This window comes from Macadamia integrifolia, unplaced genomic scaffold, assembly GCF_013358625.1.
Source record: "Macadamia integrifolia cultivar HAES 741 unplaced genomic scaffold, SCU_Mint_v3 scaffold2512, whole genome shotgun sequence".
NCBI lineage: Eukaryota > Viridiplantae > Streptophyta > Magnoliopsida > Proteales > Proteaceae > Macadamia > Macadamia integrifolia.
In genome coordinates this window covers 41457-54087 of record NW_024868763.1, presented here as the reverse complement: position 1 = coordinate 54087, position 12631 = coordinate 41457, and the positions used below count along the sequence as shown (strand labels likewise).

General features: G+C 37.5%; 1 protein-coding gene across 1 annotated transcript; it reads left to right on the top strand.

Annotated features, from left to right (window-relative positions):
- Positions 1–3734: 3734 nt before the first annotated feature.
- On the top strand, positions 3735–5048 carry LOC122066648 (transcription factor MYBS3-like). Its single transcript, XM_042630477.1, has 2 exons — positions 3735–4153; positions 4431–5048. Exons 1-2 carry the CDS (start codon positions 3911–3913, stop codon positions 4956–4958), a joined length of 771 nt encoding a protein of 256 aa, XP_042486411.1. The 5' UTR covers positions 3735–3910; the 3' UTR covers positions 4959–5048.
- The last annotated feature ends 7583 nt before the right edge of the window (positions 5049–12631 follow it).

Sequence of the window (12631 nt, the reverse complement as noted above, 5' to 3'; positions counted from 1 at the left end):
ATATGTCTAACACTTTATTTTGCATGAACCTTCTCCTGTTTTCTATTACTATGCTTCTTGGAGAGGAATGAGATAAGACAGATGTGATTAACTGTGTTATCTCCCCCTTTTTATTGGCTATTGGATGTTTCAATTTGTTTGATCCATCGGATTGTGGTTGTCGGTTCAAGTTGGGAAACAGCCTCTCCGTGAAGCAGGGGTAAGGCTATGCTTGTATTATGACCCTCCTATTGTAGTACTGGTTTGAAGGCTCAAAACAGTAGCCCGAATAACAAGATCTTTCAATCAAAGAATAGTTCAGATTAGGGAGATAGTGAGTAACACAAAACCAGATGGTCGGATGGGGTTGAGACTATAGTTCTATTAAATAGCAAGGGAAGGGTCTGTTGAAATTCTGGTCCTAATCGGATGGTCAGATCAGCAGTTATGGGTGAGTCCTAATAGGAATAGGACTACGGTTAAAACAGTAATTTAACCATCGAAATTTGGGTTTAGAATTTGAAGAAGATGGATTCTCTCCTCAACATAGGCACATAATCAGTAGCGAAACAAGTTTAGCAAATCGGAATTCGATTCAAGTGTAAAATAGAGTTCTAATGGAGAGAAGGGAAAAACAGAGATTTCATAATATCAACCAATCAGCTGGTCAGAATGGCGTGAATCTTGGATCGAGCTTCCCAAATAGGGTTCCTGGAATTTGATCAAAATTTGGGTCAGATCTGATGGTTAGTTTGCTTAATCTCAAAAAAATGCTGCATATGATCTTCAAGAAGCAAGGGTTCTAGTTGCAGAATGTGAGGTTAGAACTTACTTATTAATGGCAATGAACAAATAATAAGAATAGAAAACAAATAACCAGCAGTAGCATAAGAACAGTACCATAGAAAGATCCACCCGGGCTTCACACTACAAGGTGTCAGTAGCATCAAACACCAATTCCTTACCCTTGATTACACATAAGTTTTTCACTGGCAAAAAAAAGTTACAACAGCAACAAAAATCATATTTTGTTTACGAAAATCATGGGGTAGAATGAGCCCCAATATTGCTTTTATTAAAGATAAATTCCAGAGTTAGATTATGATTAGGAAATCCCCAATCAAGTCTATCTTGGATAAAGCCTAATTACAAAGAATTGTAATAGGAAACCCATAACTGATTCCGTTGTCCAACCTAGGAAATATCTAATAAAACAAATAAATAATAAAAGAAAAACTCAAATTGAACTGACAGTGAACCAACATGGACCTTGGTTCATTGAAATTAAAACATAACAAAGAACATGAAATAAAAACTAAGTATAGAAAACAGCAACTAGGCCACAGTTTGGCCTCCCCTTAGCATTCTTCTTCCTATGAGAGTAGGTCTTCAGTTCTACATCAGCTCACCTGGCTTGAAAACATTTGCCTCTGACAAATGGGTGAAAGGCATTTAGCATTTATACAAGTTGGGATTGAGCTTCTTGAAATTATCAGGATGATAAGTACAATCATGTCATGAATGGTCTTTTCATTTGACAAGAAATGCATGATATCCAATACCACAATGAGTGGTGTCATCCAAAACCTCCTCAATAATATCATCATTAAGTGGCTTGAGTTGGGGCCGTTTCAGCATTTGTTCCTTATCACAATCGTCTGAGTGATGTACCATATAAAGATGAAGAATTGCCACATTGAAGACATTGCTTATGGTCATATCATCAGGCAGCTCGAGTACATAAGCATTAGGTCCAACTCATTTCAGCACCTTATAGGGACCCATCTTCCTTTGGATGGAGTTTAGTATTGACACTAGATTGGTTTGGGATTCCCCAAACCCCGCAATGGTGAGGGCCTTCTACGCTGTCCGAATTGTAGCCTCCTGTAGATATGTTACTTATTTACTATAATGGAATTGTTATTATTCTCATACACTCTTTAAGTTTCTTGGTGTTGTGTGACTTGTGTCATTTCACTCACATTTTCTCTTTGAGCTTAAATTTACTAAATCCATGTTCTTCTTCCCTTTTGCGGAGCATTATGGCAGGATGAACCTCTATTATAGAATAATTAGTTGGTGAAAATAAAGACAAACAGAGCATTATTATTAAGGCGCTAGTAAGGCGCTAATGTGCTCGAGAGAGGTTAAGGCAGTAAGCCGCTTTATGTTGGGTACGAAAGGCAACCGCCTTATGTTGTAAGGCAACGCCTTATGGCTAAGGCGACCACCTTATGGGTTTTTAAAAAAAAGATTTGTTTTTACAGTTGATTTATGAATATTCCAAAATAAACTTCATGATTGGCTGGTGCATAAATTTTGATGCACATGAGATACACTGGATCAAAAGCTAATGACTTAAAACTCTACCAAAAAAACACGATATTCTCTTAAAACCCCAAATCGCTCCACAGCCGACAGTGAAGCACTCCAGCGGTCCCTCCTCCTTCAATTCTTCTCCGGCGGCCTCCGGCGAAGGTTCCTTCCCCTCTCTCCAGGTATGATGTTTATTTTTTTATTTTTCTGATTTTTCTCATCTTCTTTGTGAGAATTTTTTTTCTCTCTTCTTATTTCTTCTTTCATCTTCATCTGTTCATCATAGTCTTAATAGTCTTTTTTTTTTACCTACGGTGAGACCGTGAGAGTCGTAAGACTCTTGCTGACGCAGTACAGTCATTCCACACCCTTACCTTTATTCCCCTTCTTTCTTCTTGTCCCATAATTCTTTTCTTCTGTTTATTCGATAACTCCTTCCTATACTTCCTTAGTCGTTTGAAATTTTCTGTATTTACTGGTTATACTATGTTTTCAGTGATAGACTGGATAGAGAGAGGAGTTTAATCTCCCCCATTCCTGAACCTTTGGTCCTAAAAGTGGGTGGTGTGTTCAAACAAAGGGGCAATTATGGTAGTGTAGTTTGGGGCCAAAACGCAGTTACTGTGAGAAGAACCAGTTTCTTCAAACACATCTGATTCCTATTCTTCCACCAAGTCTGCTTTCCAGAAATTTATTCTATAGATAGTGTCTTCTCTTTTGACTTATCGTGATAGTGATGTTGTGTTTCTCTTTCCTCTTACGTCAGCTGTGTGTTTTTCATACCTAGCAGTTGAACATTATTGGGATTGATCAAAGTTGGGCCCTTACATATTAGTAACGGACGAATACTATGGCAATAATGGTTATCGTTTCCCTTTATAGCAGGAGAAAAGGTTTCTGTTAATGAGAACTTAGATCCTTTCCTAGTTTCCTTATGCCTCATTTCCTGATAATTGATTCAAAGCTCTTAATTTCTCCATTCTTATGCAAGTTCAGGGAGCTTTTCAGATTCCCGTTTGGGTAAAAAAACCTTCTTTCAACCATCTCTGGTGCTTTAGTTTTGGAATTCCGTAGAATCCATACTATTCAGTCTTAATTCTAAGTTCTTAATTACTTCTTTGACAGGAGTAGAAATATAGTGGATGACCTTAGGGCTTAGGCACTCATTTTGGCATCATATGTAATAAATACTTGTATATCTAAAGTCTTGTTTTTCTTTATATTTATAATTTTGTTTCATAATTATATATTTATATTATATGTTAATATGTTATGATCATCATGATGATGATTGATGAATGGTGATTGATGAGGAAGAATATCTTGCATTGGTGAATATCTTGCATTGGTATGAAGTATGAACCTTTAATATTTATTTAACATATGAGTAGTAGGATTCAGCTAGGATTTGAGTCAAATAGAATGGTTTTATAAAAAAATTACACATGAACGCTTTAATCAATAAGGCGACGCCTTATGCCCGCCTTATCACTAAGGCGCTTTGAAAGACCCTCAAACACCTCGGTTGTCTCACCGCCTTAATAACAATGAAAGACATACAAGATGCTATTGTCACAAGGAAGCTTTGAAATCTTTGATAGGTTATTAACCTTATATGATAATGTTTGGGCTTCTTTTCCTCTTATCAGGCATCCCATGGACAGAAGAGGAACATCGACTATTTCTGATGGGTCTCCAGAAGCTGGGGAAAGGGGATTGGCGTGGGATTGCACGTAATTTTGTCATGTCAAGGACCCCAACCCAGGTGGCCAGCCACGCCCAAAAGTATTTCATACGGCAGACTAATGCATCCCGGAGAAAGAGACGGTCCAGCCTATTCGACATGGTTCCAGATATGGTTTGTTTAGCACCTCACTCTATTTTTATGTGCTTTATCTTCACATTTTTACTTTGGTAGATACCAGCAGCACCGAATCTCCAACCAAATAGACTGAAATAACACTTGAAATCTATCCCAGTTCCTAAATCAACCAGTATCCCCAACCTATAATGATTGTGCTGACGTCATCAGTCATCTCCATGTAGTATTTGACGACCTGATTAAGTTAGCATGTATCAGAAATGCCTCATTATCAATCTTTACTTTGTTATTAATTTTTTATCTTAATTTTCAGTCTGTGGAGACAACAATTGTGACAGAAGAGCACTTGCTGCAGCCAACTTCTCAAGCCGGTGAAACTGAGTGTGTAAACCCTGAACTGCCTTTCGACCTCTCCCTCAACCATGAATGTGAACCAATGGAGGGGACTTCCAATGAAACCCACAGAGAAGTTGAAGAAACTGTAATGCCAAGCAATTTCCCTCCGATGATTCCTGGGTTCTTCCCACCATATTTACCAGTCGCTTTTCCATTCTGGCCACCAAGTGCAGCCCCAGCAGAAGAAGAGAACCAAGTTGAGACTTCTCAACATCAGGTCCTAAAGCCAAGTCCTATTCATTCCAAGGAGCCTGTCAATGTTGACCAACTGGTGGGCTTGTCTAAGCTAAGCCTAGGAGAGGCTGCTAAGGGACATTTAGAACCTTCTCCACTGTCCCAGAAATTGCTAGGAGCCCCATCAAGGCAGTCGGCCTTCCATGCAAAACCACCGGTTAGTGAGTCAGATTTGAGCCAGAAAAACACTAGCATAATCCAGGCAGTGTAAGGCATGGTACATGAGGGTTAATTTCCTTTCATCTTTACTTTTATGTTTACATTTATATTTCCCAGTGCTTATTGGATTATTCATTTTTCATATTTTAGTTACACACAACATTTATGTGAAAGAAAGAAGAAAAAAGAGAAACAAAATACATGGGCTCCTTTTTTTTTCTTTTTCTTTTTCTTTTTCTTTTTTACCCCAGAATACTAATTATACATTGGAGGCCAGATATGTTGTTGTTTTCTAAAATTATAAAATTAGTTTATAACTTTCACAGCCCATTTCCCCCCTCCCCACCTTTAAAAAAAAGGTAGACATAATTACGAGTCTCTTTGAAATTTTGCATTAAATTAGTACAGTAAAAGCCACGGAGACTTCAATTAATTTCTTGTTAATTGAAGCCCTAGGGACCTCATCATCATTTCTGCAAGTAGTCACATATTTTTCTTAAAGATATTTATCCATTGAATTTTTTTTGTATTAGTTTGAAACGACTCATCATGGTTACGGTGGCCACCATTAAACCTTGGAGCGAAAATTAGTTTCTTGAAAATATTTGAGTTCTATTTAAATCATATAATTGATGTCACATTTTGGGGACAAAAATAAATCTCAGGAAATTGCTAGATCCTTATGGTGACTACTCATTAACAATTGTTAAGTCTCAAGAAAAAAAAGAAAGTTACTGAAAATAACCTAATCTTTCCGACCAGCAGATAGGGTGTCCTTTAGATTTTCCCCACTTCAAATGAATTGTATAGTCTTTTATCTGTTGGGTTACGGGAAGGCATTTTACCATAGGTTTCTATTGTATCAATCTACTCTTGTTTCAATCTACTCTTGTTTGATTCTTGTTGAAGCATATATTCGGGGGTGGGTGCGGAGCGAATGATTTCAAAATGAACTTTCCATTCATTAGATAGAGAAGATAGCTAGGATTTTCAGCAGTAGATATCATTTGTTTGATGAGATATAAAAGGGAATATCGGAAATTCGAGTGGCTGAAACTGACACAACTACTTTTGAAGTAACAGAAAGAAAAAATGACTGGAGTGGGAGAGTCAGAGTCAAAAAAAGGATTCTTCATTGACTTCTCTCATTCAAAACTGTGCAAGAGACTTATTTTTATGGCTTCTAAGTGATAAAAGAAAGAAACTTTCCCCTGGCAAATGAATGAAAATAAATGGCAAAGAAACAGATTATAGAACAAAGCTTACCTACAATGTGTTGGGTCTTCCTCACAAGTCAAGAGGAGGGCCAGCTGTCTTTGAAAAAATAAAAGAAGAAGAAAAAAAAAAAAATGAAATGAGAAGAAGACAAAAGAGAGAGAGTGGGGAACAAGTCACAGCTCTCTCTCTCTCTCCCCCTCTCGGTTCAATCTCTCTCACTCCCTCTCTCGGTCTGTTCTCTCTCCGTCTCTCTCTTTGTTTTATTCTTTCATCTTCCTTCTCTGAGAAGAAAAATAAAAGAGGTAGCAGAGAGGTTCGGTGTTTTGCTCTTCGTTCTTCTCCTTCATTCTGGTTTGTGAAACCAAAATGTGAGCTTTCTGCGAGGAAATCTATAGTGGTATGGCAACGTTCTTTGTGTCTAGGGAAGCAGTGAAGGTGACAATTTTTTCTGTATTGGCCATTGCCAGTTGAGATGAGAGTGTTACTGTTAATGTGATTTTATCTTATTATTTGGTGAGATATTTTGCTATCCAGGGATAGGGAATTATTCTTGATATTTATTGGCAATCTCTAGTGCATCTAGAGAGAACTATATAACCCCATTATTTACATAGTGAAAGTTTGATTTAGACTAGGTCCCGTGGTTTTTACCTTTTTTATTGAAAGGATTTTCCACGTTAAAAATTTGTGTCTTCTATTATGGTGTGGCTTGATCGATTTTATCTGCATTATTGATTCTTTGTACATTGTTGTTGGTTTTGTATATCTATTGTTTGCACACAGGTGGTGGGAAATGGATTTATTTTTTCCTAACAAGTGGTATCAGAGCTTGGGTTGTAAGCGTGTGTAAACAATGGAAGGGATAACTGGAACAAGGATGATAAGTTTAAATGGAAGTAACTGGATGATTTGGAAAGCAAAAATAGAATACTTGTTGTGTTGTAAGGATCTGCATGCACCTGTAGAGGGTGACATAGTAAAGTCAGAAAAAATGTCTGATGTAGATTGGAAAGCATTAAACTGAAAAGTTGTTGGCTTCATTTGGTAATGGTTGGATGATATAGTTTTTCATCATGTATTCACAGAAACATCGGTTCATTCACTATGGAAGAAATTATAAGGGTTCTACGAATAGAAGACTGCTAGCAATAAAACTTTTCTAATTAGAAAGCTTATAAACCTAAAGTACAAATAAGGAAGCTCAGTTGCAGAACATTTGAACAAGGTGCAAAGTATTGTGAACCAGCTCTCCACTATGAATGTTATACTAGATAACGAGTTACAAGCCTTGTTACTTCTCAGTTCATTACCTGACAGTTGGGAAACATTGGTGGTGTCTCTTAGTAATTCTGCTCCAGATGGAAAACTGACAATGAGTCAAGTAACTAGAAGTCTGTTGAATGAAAAAACAAGAAAAAAATCCATAGGTTCATCTCAACAAGAGGCACTTGTCACAGAGAATAGGAGAGAAGCAGACACAGGAAACCTCAATACAAAGAGAAGTCAAAAGGAAGATCCAAGTCAAGAAAAGGGATTACATGTTATTACTACAAAAATGAAGGACACATGAAAAATGAGTGTAGGAAGCTTAAGAGAGATACAATGAAAGGAAAAGGGGAAGAGAAGAAAGAAGAAAATGATACTGCTGTTGTTAGCTCAGATGGAGACATAATTGTTTTCTCAGGCTGTGAAAATTCGTCTCATTTTCTTAGGTCATTAAATAAACTGGATTGTTGATACTGGTGCTTCGTACCATGTTACCCCTTATAGAGAGTTATTTACCTCTTACAAGACAGGTGATTTTGGTGTTGTAAGAATGGGCAATAGTGATACTTCAAAAATTGTAGGGATAGGTGATATGACTATGAAGACAAATGTTGGCTACAAATTGGTTCTCAAAGATGTGAGGCATGTATCAGAACTGTGTCTGAATTTGATATCTGTGGGGAAGTTAGATGAAGATGATTATGATAACCACTTTGGTAATGATCAATGGAAGTTTACCAAAGGATCCCTTGTGGTGGCCAGAGGAAGCAAATGTTGCACATTCTACTACACAAAAGCACAAGTGTGCAAGGTTGAGGTGAACACAACAGAGTAGGAATCAGCTACAGACTTATGGCATCGGCGACTTGGTCACATGAGCGAGAAAGGAATGCAAATGCAAATCCTCAGCAATAGAAATTTGCTTCGCATTGCTTCGCAACATGAAAGGTACTCCTTTAACATGTTGTGTTCATTGTTTGGTTGGCAAACAGCATAGAGTTACTTTTCATAAAAAACTTCCTCAAAGAAAAAGAAATATCTTGGAATTGGTGTATTCTAATGTCTGTAGTCGTATGAAAGTGAAAATACTTGGTGGTGCTTCTTATTTTGTTACTTTCATAGATGGTGCTTCTAAAAAAGTGTGGGCACATGCATTGAAAACTAAAGACCTAGTTTTGGATGTGTTTAAAAATTTTCATGCTATAGTTGAAAGAGAAACAGAGAAACCTCTCAAATGCATTCGTACAGATAATGGTGGTGAGTACAGTGGTCCATTTGAGAAGTATTGCAATAATCATGGTATTCAGCATGAGCAGGCATTTCCCAAGACCCCTCAGCATAATGGTGTTACTGAAAGAATGAACCGCACAATTATTGAAAGAATCAAATGTATGCTCTCACAGGCAAAGTTAGCACGGTGTTACTGGGGAGAAGTTATGCGTACTTCAGTTTACTTGATTAACTTATCTCCATTAGCCCCTTTGAATGGAGATGTTCTTGAATGTGTGTGGAGCAGGAAAGATGTTTCCTATGATCATTTGAAGGTCTATGGTTGGAGGACATTTGTACATGTTCCAAAAGATGAGCAGTCCAAGCTTCATGACAAGGCAAAGCAATGTATTTTCTTGGGATATGCAAATGATAAGTTTGATTACAGGTTATGGGATCCAATTGAGAAGAAGCTAATCAAAGTAGAGATGTGGTATTTCTTGAAGATCAGACAATTGAAAATTTTGAGAAAATTGAAAAGGCTCAACTATTTGTTGATTGTCTGATTGATCTTGATCCAGTTCCTCCACCTATGGTGTATGATGATGATGGGGGGAGATGTGCAAGATGGTGATGGTGATGTTCCTATAGATGATACAGGTGATGACGAAAAGGGGGAGCAACCCCCTAAAGAGCCACCAGTTGAACCTTAGTTGAGAAGATCTATAAGAGAGGGCCAGCCTTCAACTATGTATCCACTAGATCAGTATATCACAATAATAGATGCAGGTGAACCGGAATGCTTTGAAGAAGTAAAGGCTGACAAGCATAAAGCTGAATGGTTAAAAGTTATGCAGGATGAGATGGATTCTTTTCATAAGAATCACACTTATGATTTAGTGAATCTACCTAAGGGTAAGAAAGCACTAAAAAATAAATGCATGTTCAGGTTGAAGATAGAGGAGAACAACTCCAAACCAATGTACAAGCCAAGGCTGGTCGTGAAAGGTTTTGGGCAAAAGAAAGGCATTGACTTTGAAGAGATTTTCTCTCCGGTAGTGAAAATGTCATCCATTGGAGTTGTGTTGGGTTTGACTGCAAGTATGAATTTAGAAGTTCAACAACTTGATGTGAAGACTGCCTTTCTCCATGGTGATTTGGAGGAAGAGATTTATATGGAATAGCCAGAAAAAAGTTTCAAAGTCAGTGATAAAGAACATATGGTTTGCAGGTTAAAGAAAAGCTTGTATGGTCTGAAACAGGCACCAAGGCAGTGGTACAAGAAATTTGATTCATTCATGATGGATAATGGGTACAACAAAAAAAATCCGATCATTGTGTATTTGTTAAGAAATTTTCAGAAGGTCATTTCATTATGCTTTTGTTCTATGTTGATGACACGTTGATTGTTGAAAAAGACATCAACAAAATTGACAGGTTGAAGAAAGAATTGAGCAAGTCCTTTGCCATGAAAGACTTGGGACCGGCACAACAAATCTTAGGTATGAAGATCTCTCGTGATAGGAAAGCAAGCAAAATTTGGTTATCACAAGAAAAGTACATACAAAAGGTGCTTGAAAGGTTCAAGATGGACAAAGCAAAGTCAGTTAGTTCCTCACTTGCAAGTCACTTCAAATTGATCAATGAGCAAAGCCCTTCAACTGAGCAAAGAAGAGTAGAGATGAAGAAAATTCCTTATACATCAGCTTTAGGAAGTTTGATGTATGCTATGGTGTGTACAAGACCTGACATTGCACATGCGGTTGGAGTGGTAAGTAGTTTTCTTGCCAATCTAGGCAAAGAGCATTGGGAAGCAGTAAAATGGATCATGAGGTATCTCAGAGGTTCATTCTAGGCATGTTTGTGTTTTGGAGTTGACAAACCAGTGTTACAAGGATACGCAAATGCAGATATGGCAGGTGACATTGACTCAAGGAAGTCTACATTAGGGTACCTATTCACTTTTGTAGGGGGAGCAGTGTCATGGTAGTCCAAGTTGTAGAAGTGCGTGGCATTATCAACTACAAAAGCTGAGTATATTGCTGCTGTGGAAGCCTGCAAAGAGATGCTGTGGATGAAGCGATTTCTTCATGAACTGGGTGTGAAGCAAGACATATAAATTTTTTACTGTGACAGTCAAAGAGCCATCCACTTGAGTAAGAATCCAAGTTTCCATTAAAAGTCCAAGCACGTTGGTGTGAGGTATCACTGGATTAGGGATGTTCTGGAATAGAAGCTTATGGAAATTGAGAAGAACCATATTGACAAGAATAGTACAGATAAAATGACAAAAGCATTACCCAAAATGAAGCATAACTTCTGCAAAACCATAGCAGGTTTGGATGTGCAAAATCTCTCCTTGTGAGTCAGAGGGGGAGTTATGTTGGGTCCTCCTCACAAGTCAAGAGGAGGGCCAACTGTCTTTGAAAAAAAAAATGAAATGAGAGGAAGACAACGGCAAAAGAGTGGGGAACAAATCACGGCTCTCTCTCTCTCTCTCTCTCTCTCTAGGGGTAGCAGAGAGGTTTGGTTTTTTGCTCTCCATTCTTCTTCTTCATTTTGGTTTATGAAACCAGAAGGTGAGCTTTCTGCGAGGAGATATATAGTGGTGTGGCAGCATTCTTCGTGTCTAGGGAAGCAACGAAGGTGATAGTTCTTTCTGTATTTGCCATTGCTAGTTGAGGGGAAATTGTTACTATTCATGTGATTCCACCTTATTATTTGGTGAGATATTCTGTTATCCAAGAGTAGGGTATTATTCTTGATGTTTATTGGCAACCTCTAGTACATCTAGAGAGAACTGTGTAACCCCATTATTTACATAGTGGAAGTTTGATTTGGACTAGGTCCCTTGGTTTTTACCTTTCTCATTGAGAGGTTTTTTCACGTTAAAAAATGGTGTCTTTTATTGTGGTATGGCTTGATCGATTTTATTTGCATTATTAGTTCTTTACACATTGTTGTTAGTTTTGTATCTCTATTGTTTACACACTGGTGGTGGGAAAAGGATTTGTTTTTTTTTTCCAACACAATGTTTATGCACTGAAATTAATGAAATATGATATGGATTCACAGATTATCCTTTTTAACTTTTTATATTGTTGGGATTTTTTTTTTTTTTTGTGAAACATTGTTGGGAACTTGAAGTTTCTGTTGTGTTAATGCGCTAGAAGGCATATTTTAGTACCCCACCATAACGAATACAAACTTACTTGCATCTCAGCTCAGTCATCCTTTGAAGAAGGTCCATCGAGTAGCCCAATGTTCAGTCTTCTTCAACTCTGCCATTTCAGTACTTGACTCAGCATAACTTTGAAGATTTGTAACAGGGTTTAAACTCAAGTTTGCACTTAAAACTTACTATCAAACTTTTTTTCCCAACTTAATAAACCACTAATCAAATCCATCAGCTTTTAACCCTTTAGAAACTCTACAATGGGTAGAGAACTTGGGTAGCTGAAACTGTAATTGAGTTTGCCTCTTATGCTTCCGAGCATGAAACAGAATAATAACTTCCTTCTGTTTTTTCCCCTCTTCTTCCAAAGCTAAAATTGGAGGCAGAGTATTGGACCAATGGTTTTAAAAAATGGAACGGAACTGTCAATATCAGTCGGATTGGGATGGCATCAGGATTAACCAATCTCCCATTCACATTTATGGTTCGAGGGTAAAATCATAATAAAAACTAACTAAAAAAAAAAATAGAGGTATATTTGTCCGATACATTTAGACCAATACGGTGACTGTTCTCAAGTCTTAGAACCTTGATTGGACTTGAGAGGTTGTTCCTATCCTTCACTGTAGATTTTTACGAACGTCACTTTGAAGATACTCTTTCTCTAATGTATTGCATTTAAATTACTCTTTACTAGGTTTGTTTTTTTGGTAATGCGCTCTTCGCTAGCTCCCCTTCAATAGTTTTCTTTTTTGGATAATTTACAACGTCCCCCTCTAGAGAATGCCACTATTATAAGAACACCCCATCTGTTTCACCAAATTAAACTTTGATCCCCTACCGTCAGTCGTTGGTAA

Bases quoted from the DNA above. Each gene is read 5' to 3' on its own strand.
- LOC122066648 (XM_042630477.1), top strand. From the start codon at position 3,911: ATGATAATGTTTGGGCTTCTTTTCCTCTTATCAGGCATCCCATGGACA. The intron at 4,154-4,430 runs GTTTGTTTAGCA...CTTAATTTTCAG, and splicing joins TCGACATGGTTCCAGATATG to TCTGTGGAGACAACAATTGT.